This window comes from Hoplias malabaricus, chromosome 17, assembly GCF_029633855.1.
Source record: "Hoplias malabaricus isolate fHopMal1 chromosome 17, fHopMal1.hap1, whole genome shotgun sequence".
Taxonomy (NCBI): domain Eukaryota; kingdom Metazoa; phylum Chordata; class Actinopteri; order Characiformes; family Erythrinidae; genus Hoplias; species Hoplias malabaricus.
This window is the reverse complement of record NC_089816.1, coordinates 17,329,341-17,349,109: the sequence shown is the minus strand read 5'-3', so window position 1 is coordinate 17,349,109 and position 19,769 is coordinate 17,329,341. Positions and strand designations below refer to the sequence as shown.

Below are 19,769 nucleotides of genomic sequence, written 5' to 3'. Positions count from 1 at the left end.
CACCATTGATAAGTAAAAAACGTATCAAGACAGCCTCTGATTGAGTCAAACCATGCAATTCCAACATTGAAATAAAGTTAAGAAATCTATATTCCTTTGTTCACAACCAAACACTGAGACATCATGTGACAATTAAATTGACATTAACTAAGATTCATAAAATGAGATCCTGAATATAGCTTTCAGGAGCAACTGTGTCTACACTTGAAGCCAGAGTGCCCCCAAGCAGACATCCTGAGATACAACACCACGCGATATCAAATAAGTCCATTGTTCCTGTGCCTGTGGGAATTCCTGTATATTCTAATTTCTATAACTTTTAGCCTGTTAATCAAAGTTGTATCATCTTACAAACCTTCTAACATTCCTGAGTCCCTGATGGGATCCACCTGGATTGTAAGATAAGTGTGTTGCTTTTGTTTTTGTGTACGGGCTATGCTCAGTCATAAAATTCCCCACAGAAAAAATTAATCAAACAACTTAATTTACAACAGTTTAATTTTTTTATGATTATTGACCCAGTTAGTAATCTAAAACAGGAGAAACTCATTCAGAGACCATGTGAAGGGATAAAGTCCTAAATGTTTGATTTAACATGGCTTTAAAGAAACCCCTCTTTATTTTATGTACTATTCTGTATTTGGGTTAACACAATTTAACTTGTATGCTATGTGTAATGAACTGTGGAATCTTCAGTAAGAACAGTAACAGCAAAAGTAAGTTATTTTGGAGTTTAGTTCATGTGGAGCACAGATCTTCAAGATCCAGCACGGAAAATCAACAAATCAACATATCAACTTCAGGATTCACCAATGAACAAAGGACGGCTCACTCCAGCTTCACAAAGGAAAGCCTCCAAAAAAGAACTGAAGTATTGAGCCTTCTAAAGAAAGATAGTACTTTTGATAATATTTGTTTAGTTTTATTTTACTTCATTCTTTTGTTTTCTTTATTGCTATACAAAAGCTTCCACATTAGAACTAATCAATGGCTGGTAAACTTAATTTGGCCAAGCAAGTAGACTGCCTTATATTAGTCCACAAATTAGAGATTATAATTTAATAGATGCTTGACATTCATCCAGGAAGCACGCCAAGAGAAGCTGAACCTGTGACCATAAGTGTCCGACAGCTTCAGCATTAGACACAGAAGCTTTAACTAAGAAAATTAGCACTAAAGTGCAGCTCATGGCTCAAATGAGTGAGGTACATCATGAAACAGGAGCTCTATCTCCCTGTGTGAAAGCATGAGAGACAGAGAGCGAGAGAGGAAAACGTGAAAGAGTGGGAGTTAGTTATGATATTTAATATTTCACCAATTTTACATATTTCATTATAAATAAAATGTAACCTACAATCTGAACTCAACAGTAGTGATGCCCTGTTTACCATCCTTAAATTAATCGGCTAATTCGTCACTATGAATTGGTGATGGAAAAATGATTAAGTTTAAAAGATTAAGCAAAAAAAATCAATATAAATACACAAACACACATACACTTGCTAAAGTTTACTCTGGGGTGTGACTATGTGGGTTCTGACCACTGAAGAACAAGTTCAAATGGTAAATAATGGATATGTTTGTATGTAAAACAATAGTTTAAAACATGGGAAAGCTAAGGTCACAAAAAAAAGCATGACTATATATTATTATTTATAATATTATTAAGGATTTATTAAGAATCTCTGGAAAAGAAAGTTATTAAATTGCAGGTAAACAAAAAAAATAACTTTGTTTTACTCATTAAACAAAATAAATGAACAAAAACCCCTCCCTGGATCACCACTTTAACGTGGTGGAGGTTTGCCTCCCCGGTAAGGTCTATGCTGAGGAACTGGCGGGAGTATGGGGTTCTGGGCTCTTTGCAACGAGCTATCCAGTCCTTGTATAAACAGAGCAGGAGTCTCATTCATATGGCTGGCAGTAAGTTGGACTCAGGGCTGTCCGTTGTCACCGGTTCTGTTCATAATTTTTATGGACAGAATTTCTCGGTGTAGCCAAGTGGTGGAAGGTGTCCGCTTCAGTGGTCTCAGGATTCCACGTCTGCTTTTTGCGGATGATGTGGCTTCACCTACAGCTCTTGCTGCACCATTTTACAGCCAAGTGTGAAGTGGAGGAGTTCAAATACCTTGGGGTCTTGTTCATGAGTAAGGGAATGATGGAGCAGGAGAATGACAAGCAGATCGGTGCCACATCAGCAGTAATGCGGGCTCTGTACCCGTCCGCTGTGGTGAAGAGAGAGCTGAGCAGAGAAGCAAAGCTCTTGATTTACGTCCCAACCCTCACCTATGGACATGAGCTTTGATTAGTGACCGAAAGAAAGATTGCGGGTACAAGCGACTGAAATTAGTTTTCTCCGCAGGGTGTCTGGACTCTCCCTTAGAGACAGGGTCAGGAGCTTGGACATCCAGGAGAGACTCGGATAGGAGCCGCTGCTCCTCCATGTCAAGAGGAGCCAGTTGAGTTGGTTCAGGCATCTGGTTCAGATGCCTCCTGGACGCCTTCCTGTTGAGGTGTTTCGGGCATGTCCAACGGGGAAGAGGCCCCGGGAAGACCAAGTCTCAACTGGCCTGGGAACACCTCAGCATACCCCCAGGGGAGCTGAAAGCAGTGCCTGGGGAGAGGGAGGTCTGGGCTTCTTTACTTGGACTGCTTCCCCTGCAACCCGGACCCAGATAAGCAGTATATAATGGATGGATGGATGGAAATTAACAAAAAATGCATACTCTCTCAGAGGACATTATGACAGCCTACCCCATAATAGCTAGTATTAACCCCTTTGGCTGAAATAACATCAGTGAGACACTTCTACCAGTCTCTGACATCAGTCGGAGGAAAGTTTGTCCCACTCCTCAATACAGAATTTCTTCAGCTGTGAGATGTTCGAGAAGTTTCTTGCATGTACAGCCTGTTTAAATTCATCCCGCAGCCTCACAATGGGATTAAGATCTGGGATTTGACTTGGCATTCCATGACTCTTCTTAGTTTTCAGCCAGTCCTGGGTGGATTTACTTGTTTGTTATGGCCCATAACTGCAAAGATCTTTTTTTCTGATGGCATTAGTGGTGTTCACTCTCACTTTAACAGTCAGGAGTACATCAAGCAAAATGCCTGAGGTTTAAATTAGGCAAGCATATTTCAAAATGCTGAGTAACAATGTTCTAACCACATTTACCCAATGTGATACACCTGTGTGTTATTTTAGCAATTTGAAGTGGGAATAAATGTGGGGGTGTCCTAATTTATTCATCACCTGAAATTACTCTTTTTGCCGGACTTGTCCTCTTTTCGGGACCTAAAAAATGCGTCCGGCCAGGATTCCAAAACTGCCCGAGATTTTGCCGTGCACAGTCTCCCCCCTGTCCCAATTCTTACAGGACGCCCTAATCCCTTTCTTGAAGTGTGCACTTAGATGGCTTTGTTTTCGGTGAGCAAAAGGGGTGCACAGGGATCAAGTGTTCAAGGGGTCGGAGCTCAGAGCAGAAATGCAACACACTTCGCCGCTCGTGCCTTCTTGTGCTTCACTGGAGCCTTGAAAAATGTAATTATTTTATCATTTTTGCTTAGGGCCAAATTTTGAATGGAAAGGAATCTGTCCAAAAAGGCATTTGTTATTTATCTTGTTAACAAGTATCTGTTTATGTATTAAAGTTCAGCAGCATATTTGCATGGTTATGGAAGTATTTATGCTGCCAAACTGCCTCATGTGTCCTCTTTTTTGAAAACTCAAATATGGTCACCCTATTAAAAAGTCTTTTCCTTCAGTTGTAATTGTTTAGTTAAATTACTTGTATCTCACAGCATTGTTAGCATTGATATTAAATATACATTCATTGTCTATAACCGATTATCCAGTCCTGGCTTGGGGTGGGTCTAATCTATATCTATATCTATATGTCTATATATGTTAAAAAACAAGTAGGCTTTCATAGGGTGTTCTAATAACTATAAAACACAAACACTCTTTATTTTTTTCTTTTACTGAAAGGCAATACCAGATATATGCACATTACTTACCTTCAGTTTGACCCACTGTGCCAATAGGTGGATGGCTGAACACAACAGTAGGAATATTACTATAGTCAATTTTAGATTCTGATTTCCCCTCAAACAGTCGATGAGCGAGTTTTCGTCCAGCAGCAATGGCAACTTGCAAGAGAGAAATAACACACACACACAAATTCAGTCAGTCTTGCTGGATTGTGCTGTTTTCTAAACCCAAGTTCAAACCCAAACCCTATCTCATGTATAGGTGAATACAAATAGGCAAGCCTTATATTAGAGACTCCCAAGGCTGTTGTGCAAGTCTATAATATGCACATTACATTTTTGTACATAAGAATATACAGTGGGGCAAAAAAGTATTTAGTCAGATACTGATTGTGCAAGTTCTCCTACTTAGAAATAAGAGAGGTCTGTAATTTCCATCATAGGTACACTTCAACTATAAGAGACAAAATAAGAAAAAAAAAAGAATTTATTTGTAAACTATGGTGGAAAATAAGCATTTGGTCACCCGCAAACAAGCAAGATTTCTGGTTCTCACAGACTTGTAACAACTTCTTTAAGAAGCTCTTCTGTCCTCCCCTCGTTACCTGTATTAATGGCACCTGTTTGACCTCGTTATCTGTATAAAAGACAATTGTCCACAGCCTCAAACAGTCAGACTCTAAACGCAACCATGGCCAAGACTAAAGAGCTGTCAAAGGACACCAGGAAAAAAATTGTAGACCTGCAGAAGGCTGGGTAAAATGAATCTACAATAGGCTAGCAGGTTTTTGTGAATCAATCAACTGTGGGAGCAATCGTAAGAAAATGGAAGACGTTCAAGAGCATTGATAATCTTCCTTGATCTGGGGCCCCATGCATGATCTCATCCCATGGGGTCAAAATGATCTTGAAAATGGTGAGCAAAAATCCCAGAACTACACAGAGGGACCTGATGAACGATCTGCAAAGAGCTGGGACCAAAGTAACACAGGCTACCATCAGTAATACACTATGTTGTGAGGGACTCAAATCCTGCAGTGCCAGGCATGTCCCCCTGCCAGAGAGCATACGTTGGCCAGAGAGCATATGGATGATCCAGAAGAGGACTGGGAGAATATCATGTGGTTAGATGAAACCAAAATAGTCTTTGTGCTGCCCCTCCAAACCACCAGAAGTCGCTTCTGAGTATTAAGCCCAATTTATGCTTCTGTGTTGAACCTATGCCATAGGCAGTGCAGCCTGATGTGCAACTCTCCAGAAATGTAACTTGTCATGTCTACACAGACCACAATGACGGTGAGTGGTCTGTAGTCGGACAAAAATGTGTCAAAAGTCCAGAAATATTAACTCTTAAATATTAAGACTAAATATTCAAATAGAAAATGTTTGAAATTCAGCCCTAGTGGTTGGCGGTGTAATTGAAGAGTGACAGAGATGCCAATGCAAAAGTATAAACTTTTACAATGGCGTAAGACACTTTAACACTTTTTTATGCAAATACGAGGTAAGAGTTGGGGGATATTTTTTTTTTTTTTTGACTCCTGGGTCTCTCCCTAGTGCAATTAACTTTTGTTTGGAGCTATATTAGGCTCTAAAGTTTTGTTCATTTGAAAAAAAAAATCAGAAACTGAAAGTTCAAATCTTGAGATTGAACTTTGAAAAATATAACATATTCAAAATTTTATTAAATTTTATTAAAATGTAATTTTTTTAATCAATAATTCATTTTCTATTTTCACTTTGCTATATATTTTGATATTTGAATTCTTATATTTTTCAATTGCAGATTTTATGTTTTCAGATTCAAATTTAAATTTTTTTAGTTTCATATTTTTTTCGGTCACAGATTTTATTTTAATATATATATCAGACATATTATTTATAGCTTAGTTTCGGATCCTTTTTTTCCAGTTTCAGATTTCTGACCTTTTTCTCGCATGGGAGGTGGGACATCAGCAGAGAAGGGTAGGGTATAATGACTGACAGCATAGCAATGAAGGCGGAGGAACTTCCTTAGTGTTGACAATGAGAACTATCACTGAACACTCACATTATATGCAATTATTCAGTGTAAAACATTGAATTTAGTGACAAAGTCCTTTATAGTGAGCACTTTTAGACAACATTTGGCACCTATCGCTATAAAAGAGCTATAAACTCTGTCAGAGTGTGTAGTTCCACAGCCACATTTTAGTTTCCCAGCACTTTGCTGGCGATGGTGTCCACTCCACCAGGACAAAGCTGCAGCGAGTGGTAACGGATCTGAATAAGCTACTTATTCCTCAGGTTCATAGTCTGATGTTCTGTTCCACCTTAAATCAGGCTTTAATTTAAACTGGTTCTGTTGCTGTGTCCGCAGCTTTATCCTGATGATAAATACAGATAGTGAAACTTTGAAGAATAATATTAATAACATTCTTTATAATTTTCTCACAAACACAAAATGAAGACAGTGAACTTTGCAGCAATTTCACTTAACTTTATTAAATGTTTAGTAACTATTTATATAAAAAAAAAAAACAAAAACAGGAACATTCCATCATTCTCTGCTTTTTTTGGTGACTTGAGTTTCTTTTTTCTCCTGCACTTTGTCCTCCACAGAATTTCTGTAACACACAGTGCACATACAACAGTTTTCAATATACAGGGTGAACTCTGATTTTCATCATAAACAGACCAGTTCAATCATTGGGAAATCACTATAGAAAAGTTCAAGGCTCACTTATGTAGGAACCTCTACAGCATTCTGATGTGAAGAGGAGCTCAATAGTACTAAATTGTACTCCTTGGAAGCTGTTTGCTCCTCTACTGAGGACGCATAGTGAATCCAGGGGTATCCTGTCTACTGAATGATACCCCTGCTGTATCTTATCGTTGATTATATGCATTTGTTGGCTGTATATAAATGTGCCTTTGAAATGGGACTGCAATGGGACTACAAATGAGTCCTTCAAAGGATGAAAGATTTTACAAATGAGAAAGTAGTCTCAGTGGTTCTTTATTCTAACTGAGGTATTGGCATTAGATTTGATAAATTGTAATTTTATAAAATTATTTCATTGTTAACCTGTCAGCATGTCATTTGAGATTACTGACTCAGTGTAAATTACACTTGGCATTAATACTTGATTCACAAAACACATTGAACGCTTCACAGGCAGGTTAGACACTATAAAATCACTTATATATTAAGTGACTATGATACAGTTTATGTAAAACCTCAAATGTTTGTTGTAATAAAAAATGCAAGAACAAAGATGTGGCTCTCCACACCATTATTGTGGGGGTGCATTTTTCTGGCAGTGCATAGCTGTATGACAATTCTTTGGCTCAGACAGGCTGGATTTTGCAAACTGCTATATTTATAAACTGCACTATGGGTTCATGTGGGCCCAATATATATAGTTATGTTGACTGGCCACCTTTATCTGATACAGGCAGCCAGTATGTTACCAACATACCCAGAACCCATGCACACCTAAAAAAAAAAAAAAACTAATTGATATTTTAATTCATTCATTGTCTGTAACTGCTTATCCAGTTAAGGGTTGGGGTGGGTCTGGAACCTGCCCAGAACAACCAGACAAAAAGTAGGGACCCACTCTGTAGGCAGTGGCCGTCAAACACAGGGCAACAGACAGCCAGTCTGTTGCAATTTAAATACAATTACAATTCGACAAAACTAATATACCAAGATGACTCTTTTAATGACTAGTGCAGTCTCAGAATTATTCAGCCATAACAGGCATCTTTACTACATAGTGCAAACTTCTGCTGTTATATTCTTCTGAAAATGTGATGCATAGTCAGATGCCATAGTTTCTGAGGCCTATTCATTAGTCTACTAATGTCAAAGTGTCTAAGGCGGAATCTAGCCACTTACTCAGTGACAGCAGGGGGCAGTGTGACATGGAGAGTTTCCTTACACTCATTAGTGAAATTCTCTCACAGCTGCAGATATCTCTGTAATGTTAAGACCTGCCGCTCTGCCTCATCATTTCTCTCCTGTTTTCAGGTTAGTAATGTGGAATAAAACTTTAAAGACATCACAAACAGCATTATGAGCTGTGAGCCAGCACTTTCCATGGAATACTATTCATTAAGATAATCATTTTGTTGCGATATAAGCCACTGTTTGGGATGAAAACACTAAGCTCTGCGGAGTGTAGCTGACTAATGATAACATCATGTTTTTGTTTGAGGATGTCAGGTTAGTATAAGTCACACCCATGATGCCAAAGTTTGTATGTCCCTTGCTATTTTGTTAGTTATATATGGAAACTCTTTTGTTTAGAAAAAGAAACTGTAAGAAATTACAGCATGGACCCAAATGTGACTGGCTTAACTTGCTGCAATCAACAGTATTAATATCATTACAAATGTTCCAAACCAGTGTGTCTTCCTAGAGATAGGTTGACCATTTGGCACATTTAGCATATAAACAGGCAAAGCAGGAAGAGCCACAACAGCTCTCACTGTGGGACCAGAAGACCTAATCAATATCAAAGGAAGTTTATTACTGAGTAATCAACAACCACCACAGACAAAGTGAACTAGTCTAAACATGAAGGTGACAGAACTCAATTTCCACTGAATTAGAACTTGAGTGATATTTACACATGGACTGTATTCAGACACAACTGATATTACATCCTTCAGGAGGAGCTTAGGGGAAGGCGGTATTGTCAAACTATATAAGCTGTGTTTTTCTATTACTCAATGTTCAATCTAGCTCCACTGAACCCATGGTACATCTTTGTATCTTGCAACTGCTTGCTGTAATAAAGGTTTTCCAATTTTCATCAACTTTTTGAGAGACGTCCCATTTTTTCCTACAAAATACCTGGTGTAATTTTACAGAAAAAATGTTAGTACAGAGAATCCGTTGCAGTACACTGTTAAACAATTTTGATATATTTGAAGTGTATTACTTGAGCTGGTAAATGCAAACATTGAAAATTTAAGTGATAAAACTACAGTTCATAATTGTATATTGTTACACAGAACTTTGATAAATGGTGAATTCAAAATTTTCAATTAGAAAATTTTAAATGTATTTTTGTTTCTATAAAGATACATTGAAGATTAAGGGAATTGAGGAAATAAAATCATGTATGTACATGAAGAAAATATAATGGTTTAATAAATATAGCTGCAGAGAACTCAGTAAATTTAAGACCTGCCATCCTGCCTCATCATTTCTCTCCTGTTTTCAGGAATTTAACTGTTAACTCTTTGTCATGCAGTACCTGTAATATTAATCCAATGCACCCTGGGACCTGCAGCTTTTATCCTACGTCCACCAGCAATTTCCAATGTCGTGCTTCACCCCATCTTCCAATAGTTGTAGCCTGTGCACTTTCTCGAAAGCATTCCAATCATCAATGCATTAATCTTTAGCCGTTTGCTGTCCAACAAAAATGCTAAAACCCTTAGCACCTGATTATGTCTCCATGTTTCCTGATGAACTAACTTTACAAGCTGATAGAATATGCTTCAGCGTGCCAACCCCTGTACATAAATCCACAACTAGCGTCTTCACCTACCCACGGTCCAAGATTTTGCGGTGTTGGAAGAACGTCATAAGTTGCTCCCAGCAAACAGTTAACACGACTTGCCTCCATTGCTCACAGCTCTTGCCAGGAAATCTTCTGCTATCCAAGCCCTGCTCTTCTGCATTGTACTTGGCCAATCACATTCCTTAGTTCTAATGAGCTCCTGGCTGCCTGCATGACCACTTTCGCATTGCACTTCCTTCCTGTTTTTATAATTGACACTGCTGCTTTTACTACTGCATCTTTCAATCCTGACAAAATCATCTCACAACTCACCTTTGCACATTTAAATTCCTCAAGTAAACTTGTGAGTGGTAACTCCAGTACCCTCTCCCATACCATGACACACTACTGCGGCACCCCTAGTCACTTCCTTATGGCCTTGTTAATAATCCTTTCAATCCTCTCTACGTCTGTGATTAAAATTTCATAAAATGTCAATGGCCACCTAATACAAGGCAGTAAGCCAAACTGCAGACATCATAAAACATCAAAGTTTGACCTCCCTCTCACCCCTTTTTAATTAAGTGTAGAGGTTATCAAAATTAAAAATCTTTTTACAACATCAAATGGACATGTCAACCAAATATTAGTCTTTCTTGTGACAAACCACCTGATATCAAGCAACATTGTCATGGCTGCAGGGAGGATGAGGAGGTGGACGTAAATGCAAGGAACACTTTATTAACAAAATGAAAGTAAAATACAAACAAAACAAACGGACAGAAAAGACGGAATACAGACAGGACTAAACTTAACTGAACTAAACAAAGACAGACAGGGAAGAGCCATGAATCGGTGCAGACACATGTAAACAGAAAGACAGAGAAACACATCTACGCACACAACACCAGACCTATTAACATGGACGTAGTGAGGAATCCATGGGTTGTGTGTGCCATTCGTCGGACTCCATTTCTTTCAGGTCCTGGCACACCCATTGGGTATGTAAAGGAGGAACCAGCGACCTCCACATCCCGTCGCCATAGGCTTCGATGAGGGCAGCGTGCTGGAGCCTCCCCCTCACTGGAGGACAACCCCTTCAAATCAGGGGAGAATTTGGGGTGGGGGGGCATTTAGGGTTGGTGCTATTAGCCTCAAGCCTCAGGGAAAAGGAGGTGAGGCTAACGGGCGCGTATTTCATGAGGATCCTTGTTCAGGAAACTTCTTGGATTTCTTCATGAATGCGCCGATTAGATCTCCTGAACCCTCAACCCTTCAAGCAGCCCAAGTCCCTGCCTCCATGGATGTTGTTGCAGGACCTTTGCTGCTGCTCCAGTGATGACGGCGCCCGCCACTTCTGTTCCTGTGATGGCAACAACCCCTCCTCCTTCTGTTACTGTGAAGGCAGCGATCCAGGCTGCTCCAGATGCAGCGAAGGCGGATCCTGTCCACATATACCCCTTTGGTTTCAGTGCTCCTTTGTCTGGTGTGTTTCTCTGTCTTTCTGTTTATACATACCCCAGTTCATGGCTCTGTCTTTTAGTCCATAGTTTTGTCCTGTCTGTATTCCCTGTTTTTACCCATGTTTGTTTTGTATTGTATTTTGCAAGTGTTCCTTGCGTTTACGTCCGCCTCCTCGTCCTCCCAGCAGCCGTGACAACCATAATGAAATTCCCAAATTCGAGGACCGAGTTGTTGTAGGATCATTATTTATTACAAGTGAAATGGTAAATAAGTGATCTTGTTCCAAATTTTTGTATTGGAACATTTATGTGTAAAAGAGTCTCCCTTTGTTCTAAATTACCAAAAAAAAAAAAAAAAAAAGCAGGAAAGCCCTAAGAACCAGGCAACACCAATGGTCCATTTTTGTCGTATCATTAGAAACCTAATGCTTTTTCCAAACCCCAAGATCCAGTTAGAACATTAGTTCCCTGCCATGGGGGCAGAGCAAACAGCTGCTCAAAAGTCAGCATGAGCTGCTCAGAGTTCAGTCAAAGGAGTTCAGTTTGGAGACCTAGCTGAAGAGAGGGGAGTTCCATTTTTAGTTTAATTTTAAAAGATTAAAATTGTTTGAAAGATTGAAAATTTTTTAAAAGGACACAGATGAAAATACTTAAATTAAAAATATTATATAAACTGGTTATTACAAATGAAAAGGCTGTAGTTAAAATTAACTGTTAACTGAGGTTATAATGTAGTACTTTTTTTTAGCTAAAGCAGCCAAGCACTGGTATTCAGGCATGCTTTAAAGACGAAGTTCATGACTGTAATCAAAAAATACTTTTAGAAAATTCTGAAAATGTTTCCTCACCTTTTGCTATCTCTCCAGCCTGTTTTTTTGCTTGCTTGAAAGCAGTCTAATGTTTTCAGTTATTTTTTTCAATTTCATTGTTTAATGTAATGTTAAAAGAAAAAATAAATAAATAAAAATAAACCTTCATTCGAGTATACTAATGTCTCTCTCGCTTTCTCTGCGAGAGGTATGTGGAGATTGTTTAGACAATGGGGAGAACTCCAAATGTTGAAAAGCATGAAGCATAAATAAGGTTTGCCATATTCTTTTTCCATAGGTGGGTAATATTGGTCTTTTTGCTGTTTCAGATCATTTAAAGTGGAAATGTCTCCAAACTCAGGAGATGTGAACTGCATTACAGAAAGTGCTACAGAATGAATCGACTCAAATTACAAATGAGTTTCTGTGGTAATTCAAACAGTGAATAAAAACATACAAAAAAATGTTGTGCTTCAAAAGCACTATATTGTTATTCCTAACTTTCTTACATTTTATTTTGTTTATAAACATCTCAGTTTCACTGCTGGACTGAGAATAGTCCACCGAACAAAACCATCCAGTCGACAGCATCCATTGTCCACTGAAGAAGGACGACCAACACACAGTGTGCAGTGACAAATGAGCTACTGGCTCTGACTTAACATCTACAAGGTGGCCTAAGATGTAGGAGTGTTTCACAGAGTGGACAGTGAGTGGAAACAGGGTTTAAAGACTCCAGCAGCACTGCTGAGTCTGATCCACTCATACCCACACAACACACACATCACCAACACGTCAGTGTCACAGTTCTGAGAATGATCCACCACCCATCATACCTGCTTTCTCTCACACATTAACACACACACACTTCAAGCTATTTTCAAGCACTATGTAATTCCTTCAGAAAATGCAAATCTAGTTGTAGTCCTTGAAAAGCATTATATTGTTATTCCTCTTCTTTTTATATTTTGTATTTCTTATCATTATTCTACAGTTTTCTGCGATTAATACAGCCTGAACCGCTTAACGTACAGACTCAGTTCAAACTGCATTTCAAAGCTCTTGGCTCTGAGAGATGTGTATGTATTTTTTGTTATTTTTAATAAATTTGTGATTAAATATTAGAAATCCCTTTTTTAAATGAATGAGTGGAATGTTCAAAGCTTAACTGCCATTGATGATGTAACAGTCAATCTCTAACTGCCACCGAGTCTCACAGACACAGCACACATGCACGGCCCCTTCTCTCTTTCACTGATACACACTCACCTCTACCCCACAAACACACGGACACAGTCACAGACACAAACACACACACACCTCTCCACCCCACAAAAACACACACAACCCCTTTTCTCTCTGGCTCTACAAGACTCAGCATGGCTCAGCTCGTTTAATGCTTGTCACTTTTCGGCTGGCACAGCTAACCCGCGATGGGAATTGTGGGCTTTGAAAACCCACGATGAGTGTTCACTGATTTACTCTGTGTTCCTCCTGCCAAATTACGCAGGTATGGTGATGCAGTTACCAGAGTTTTGGAAATCTTCATATCTGCCAGTCACAATCCACCTGTAAGAAGCATTTAAAAGCTTTACTTTTTCAAACTGCTTTTCGTAATTTGTAGTTTTATTGCCTCACTGCTCTGTTGTTTTCTCATAGATTTAGTTGTCCTCTATTTTTATTATGGTTTAACCTGCTTTATTTTATTTTTGTTTTTGAACCCTGCAATTTTTCTCCTATAACTGTTTGACTGTGAAGTGTTCTTGAGTATCGTGAATGGTGCTTTTAAATAAAATGTATTATTACTATTGTTATTATTATTATTATTATTATTATTATTATTATTATTATTACTATTATTATTATTGCTATTATTTAACTGATTTGGAAGTGGAGACATGATAAAGGCCAACTATGGAAGTCACATAACACATGATATGTTCTGTGTGTGAAATAGCTCTTCATTCACTATTCCCTATGTTACAGCACTCTATTACAAGGAACTGAATTCAGGAGCATAGCGTCAAATCAAGTCAAATCAAATTTATTTGTATAGCGCTTTTTACAACTGATGTCACAAAGCAGCTTCACAGAATTCCAGTAAGACAAAGATTTGATATGAAATGTAAAAATCCCCAGGTGAGCAAGCCAGGGGCGACAGTGGCAAGGAAAAACTCCCTCAGCTGAGGAAGAAACCTTGGGAGGAACCAAGGCTCACAAGAGGTGACCTATCCTCCTCTGGTCAATCTACTGGTAATAGTTAGGAGTCCGTGAAAACTTCAGTTTAGGGGCAGCTTCAAGGCACTTGTTGGTTGCTAGTGAATGATTTCATGTGGGTTTAAACCAAACAGTGCCATGCATTATGAGTATCCACTATCCACCAATGTCAGCTATTTTACATTGGCCACACATGGTTCTCTACTCTGAAAGTAAATGGATAGTTCCATATTAGGGGGCTGTAGATGAGGCATTCAAAAGGAAGAAGCTGAAGTATGTGGACTTGGCAGCTGAGGTGAGGGAACGATGATGGCAGGCATTTGTGGCCAAGTCTGCCACGTCCCTGCCTGTGCAGTTCAGCATCAGGGGCCAGAAAATAAGGGCAGTTATCTGAAAGTCACCAGGGAGGCCAATGTAGATTTACGGTTGTTGATGGTATGGTAAGGTAAGACTGTAAAGCTGGCTTGGAGTGGTGTGTGCCTGGGATGCCAGACTTCATTGTTGAGGCTTCTGGAGGTGTCGTGGGCTAAATTCAGTGAAATACCAACAAGGAGAGTTGCCTACCTGATGACCCTTGTGAAAAACTAGTGATACAATGTGTGTATATGGCACTCAGGGGCTGGGCTCTATGAGTAACCGTAGTTTTTAAGGATAGCTGGTTGCTGATCGGATCATAAATGGCCACAGCAACCCTAGTGGGTAGGGTTAGGATAATATAAATGCTGCTAGCTGTAGCGAGGTTCTGATCAGATCATAAATGGCAACAGGAGCAATAGTGTTGAGGTGTAGGATTCAACCAACAGAAAATTTGGGGCTGCAAGTAGGAAGAGAGTGTGGTGGGCCCTATGTAAAGCTCAGGTTGGCATAGGATAGTTTACATCTTATCCTGTGCATGAATATAATCACTTATCTAGGTTACCTAGTGAATGTTGTGAACAGAGCAGCTGATAACAGAGGATACACCTTGTGGCAGCTTGGAGAGACAGCTGACATAGGGGAACAGAATCTGGTGGGGCTGCCATGGGCTAGCAACCCATAGCAGCCATGGTGTGATCAACCATGTAGATGCAACCGATAAATATTACAATGAGATATCTAGATTCATTAACACATAAGTCTGCACGTTGGGTTGGAAGATGACTCACAGGAGAATTACTTGGCTATGGACAGTGGAACGGCTCTAACTACAAGGAAAGAGATAAACTTAGAGGCAACTGGGGTGATAGGAAATGGAAAGAGGTTGCAGGTTTGTGTGTGCGGATGGGTCTTCATTGGGACTGAGGCTTCATTAAGGAAAGAGAAGGTGCATGGATGAGGGAGTACAGGGGCCCCACATTGAACAATACTTGATACAGGGTTGTTCAAATCAGTCAGCTGAAGTCCAGTGATAGGTCACTAACAGGATATCAACATTGCTGCTACTACTGAAGAGAACACCAGCACAGATGTACAGGAAGATTAATCTAAAGTTAAACAGAGGGATGGTAGGAAACTGGAAAATGTGAAACAAGAGAAATGACTTGGGCAGGGAATAAAGATAAAATGACCAGCTGCAGGAGATAAGGTAGGGTGGAAAAGTATAAATGATTATTTGAAAGGTATACTGACTGGTTTGAAGGAATCAGCAGAGAGGAAATTGAATAGGTTAGGTATAGTTATTTACGATTATGGAATGGCAAGGTTTGGTACATTTCAGAAAAAAGCAAAGGGAACAAGACAGAGTGAAGTCAAGAATGCAAGTAGAATTAGATAACTATTTCATGAGTTAAGGTCTCTTAGAAAGCAGTGGAGGCGAGTACGAGAAGAGGAACGAAATTATATTAAGGTACTACAAAAGAGCTTAAGAATAGGCTGGAAGTGTTAAGAAGGGCAGGGAATTTGAGGAAAAGGAAGAAAAAGAATGAACATGCTAGGACTTTAGGAATTCTTTGAATTTTGTGAAGACCTTATTTGGTAAAGAGAAATCTGGGAATTTAAAAGTTGGAAAGAGGGAATTTGAGGAGCCATATTGGTGTGCAGTATCGTGTGTAAAAGTATGCACCTGGGGTGTAGTTTTTGTGGAGATTGATGGTCATTGTTTGGAAGAAAGGGATCATTCCAAAAGAGTGGAGAAGAGCAGGTGGTATCCTTATACATAAAGAGAAAGGTGCTGTGAGTTTTGGCCCATAAGTCTACTTAATTTGGACGATAGGATTTTCTTTAGTGTACAAGCACAGAGACTTGCTGCTTATTTGAAAGCAAACAAATTAATTGACCGATCAGTACAAAAGGTTGGGGTTGCTGCTTTTGCAGGATGTTTGGAACATAGCAGCATGATGGCATGGCATCAGATTCAGACAGCAAAAAAAAGAGGGCAAGGATTTACATATAATTCTCCTACATTTAGCTAATTCATTTGGCTCAGTGCCACCTAAACATATGTGGAAAGTTTTTGAATTCTTCCAGGTGCCAGATAAGGTTACCAGGCTAGTTAAAGCATACTTTGAAAATATTCAGTTTCACTTTAGTACAGGGGAATCTGTTACATCATGGCAGCGGTTAGAAATAGGTACAAGGGCTGGATTTCACCATTAGCATTTACTTGGCTCCCCCCAATTAGGGCTTACATGGATGACATGATGAGGCTCATTACTACTGTGCCTTGCACACCACAGTTGCTGGAGAAGTTAAAAGATAACCTAAGGTTGGCTAGGCTGAAAGGTAAACCAAACAAGTCTAGTCGATTGTCAAAAACTTGTGCCTGAACATTTTTTGATGGCAGGAAAAATGATCTCTACAGTATGGGAGAGTGAAGTGAAAAGTTTAGGTAGATGGTATAGTGCCGCACTAAATGATACTGAACAAGTTATGGGACTAAAAGCTGAACGATTGAAGGTTGGTAGCCCTATGAACCCTATGTATATAGCTATTAAAGATAAAAATACACAATAAAGAATTATTTAAGCTTTTTAGTTTATATTTATATATTTATATATATTATATATATTATATATTTACTATAAATCAATAATAGGAATATGTTTTTGCTGATGACTCATAGTTTTCTGCCCAGAGACAGCGTGAGATGACGTCATTTGAGTCAAAACGAAACTGAAAGTAAACGCCGTCTTTCTTGTTCCTTTGCAGCGTCTTTATTTCTGATTATAGCGAATATCATTAGAATCTTTTATGACGAACATGACACACAAATTTTGAAGGAGCACCTTGATTGGTGGTTTTTCACACTGGATTACTCCCAGAGGCTTCACAGCACCGTGATAAGAGCGCTATTTTTAGAAACGGTAGGATCTGCGCTTTCTAACGGTATACGGAGCTCACAGACACATTCAGACATTCAAGACTTACAAAGCTGATTATATAAGGTGTGTTTCTACCCCGCACAATGCGGGGTTAGGTAATAACATTGATAGATCATGCTTGCCAGAGAAGTTGAAATTGTGGTGTCTGCAGTTTGGCTTACTGCCTCGTATTAGGTGGCCATTTACAGTTTATGATGTTTCAATCACAGAATTAGAGAGGATGGAAAGGATTATGAACAAGGCCATTAGGAAGTGGCTAGGGGTGCCGCAGGTTTTAAGTAGCATGGCATGGTATGGTAGAGGAGTATAGGCGTTACACAGGAATTTAAATGTGCAAAGGTTGCGAGATGATTTTATAAGGATTAAAAGATGCAGTGGTAAAAGCAGCAGCACCGGTCACAAAAGCAGGAAGGAAGTGGAATCTGACAGTGGCTGTGCAGGCAGCCAGGAGCTCATTAGAGCTAAGGGATGTGATTGGCCAAGTACAATGTGGAGGTGCAGGCCAGGGGGTGACACTCTCACTTTTATTGTTCCACAGTTCTACAGGAGAGGCAGCTGCCAAGGTAAACATGCCACATGAGGCGTTACACTGTGCAAAGTATTCTCCAAAATTAATCAGTGTTAAAATAGCTCCAAAAAGTGATCACACAACTGATCAATTTTTGATACTGTATGATAATAAATGTCTGTACACTACATGTTTTTAATTTCAAACCCCATTTTCAATAAAGTTTGAAATAATTTGTTCTTACCTTTCAGGATGTTCTAATACCAGTGGATCCCACTGTTGAGTTCACTGAACAGAACTCCAACCACTGAAACATAACGAGATGGACTAAAATGAAGAAAGTAAAAAAATGTTAATCTTTGTTAAAAGTACTCTCCAGTGATTGTTTAAACATATACAGCATGGTTAAAAATATAATACAAGCACTGAACTAAACTACAGAGTACATTTCTCCTGTCTTAAGAAGGTATCTACACTTTACAGCAATATCCCTCCTGCCCTTAAAGCAGTAGATATATTCCTCCTGTCTCCTGATAACTACACTGCAATTTTTATTTGTTGGTTCTCCACCAAATCAAGCTAGTAAAGTTATAAAATTTGTGAAGTGTTACTAAAGGGACATGATTCAAACTGATAGGTGACATTAGTGGACCTATTGTTAACTATAACTTAAAGCAGTTAAGGTTTATACACTTAGTTGAAGTTTGATAAAAAAAAAAAAATAAACTCAGAAAACCAAATAAGATAAATAAAAGTGAAAAATGCTTACTGTCACACCTTGACACTTTCTGCTTTGTTTTCCTCTTCCATGTGCTCTGTTCGTTGTTTTCCTTCTCCTCACATGGCTTTGTTTATGTTCACTCGCTCCACCTCTTGTTCCGCCTCTCTGTAATTGTCCTCGTTATCTGTGTCAGGTGTGTCTAGTTAAGTTCGTTTATTTAAGCCCTCTTCCCTCACTTCCTGGTATCGGTCATTTTGTTGGTTTGAGTTTGTTTGTTCATCTCTTTGTTTGTTTCATGGTTTCATTGTGTTTGTTTCACGCTCACGTTTCTTCGTAGTGTTTCTCGTTTGTGGTTCCTCGTTCATTCCCTTACTCCTTTCGTGACCCTTTAGTTCGTTCGTGTTTTGTAATGTGTGATCTCTAGCTTGCCCTGTTTCCTGCTCGTTAATGTTATTTCGTGTTTCTCGTCTAGTTCGTTTGTTTTGTTATTTCATTATTAAAGTCTGTGTTGTAGCGAGTGTGTCCGCCTCCCTGAATCTACTCTTCACACCACCCTGACACTTACCTTTTGTGAAAGTTTTGTCCAATTTTCTCAGCTGATCAACCTCAATTCTCCAGTGCTGGAATTTGTATTTATTTGTTTTAAATTTTGGTCCCATCTATTTTGCCCCACTTCCGCGAAAAATTGACTAATTAATTTTTAGAACAATTAATTCTTATTCTGCCCTCAGAACATTTATGTCACTAAATAATTCAGTGGGCTCTTTTTATTTCAGAAGGACATTGCTCCCACCAGAGAGGGAAACCAAATGGAGAAACATCATTGGAGAAACTTAGGTGGGAGCATCTCCCACTTCCTCATTCCCCAGTAGATTTACCAAACGCAGTTTCAAGCATGGAGTAGTCTTCCAATTTAGCCTTTGAACTGTAATATGTCTGTACCTTTGCCCTGTGTCGCGAGTAAAGCCATGAATCCGTTTTTCTGATTTTGGTTCAAAAGTTATCCATATCACTGCGAATAGCCTTAGCTCCAGTAAGTTTGGTTTCAGACTATCCACTCAGTAGCTAACAGTTTGTAAATACTTAACCTGGGTCTCTTGCTCTTCAACTAGATTCAGTTGCTGTATTTAGACATGCATTTCTAATGCGCCTAAGCATTGGCGCTCTGTCCTGGGTGAAATCCTAGTGCCGGATGCAGTCCTCCAGGTGGACGGTTGTTTCTGGTTGAGAGTACGCTGTGCGCGTTTGGCTGCCGCTTCTCACC

General features: G+C 39.2%; 1 protein-coding gene across 7 annotated transcripts in view; it reads right to left on the bottom strand.

Annotated features, from left to right (window-relative positions):
* Positions 1-19,769, bottom strand: part of gsr (glutathione reductase) — a 113,144-nt gene that overhangs the window by 37,852 nt on the left and 55,523 nt on the right. For all 7 annotated transcript variants that reach the window (XM_066650107.1, XM_066650108.1, XM_066650110.1 and 4 more), the window contains one exon: positions 4,018-4,149. In XM_066650107.1, coding sequence (XP_066506204.1) covers positions 4,018-4,149 — 132 coding nt within the window. The remainder of the gene's footprint in view (positions 1-4,017; positions 4,150-19,769) is intronic.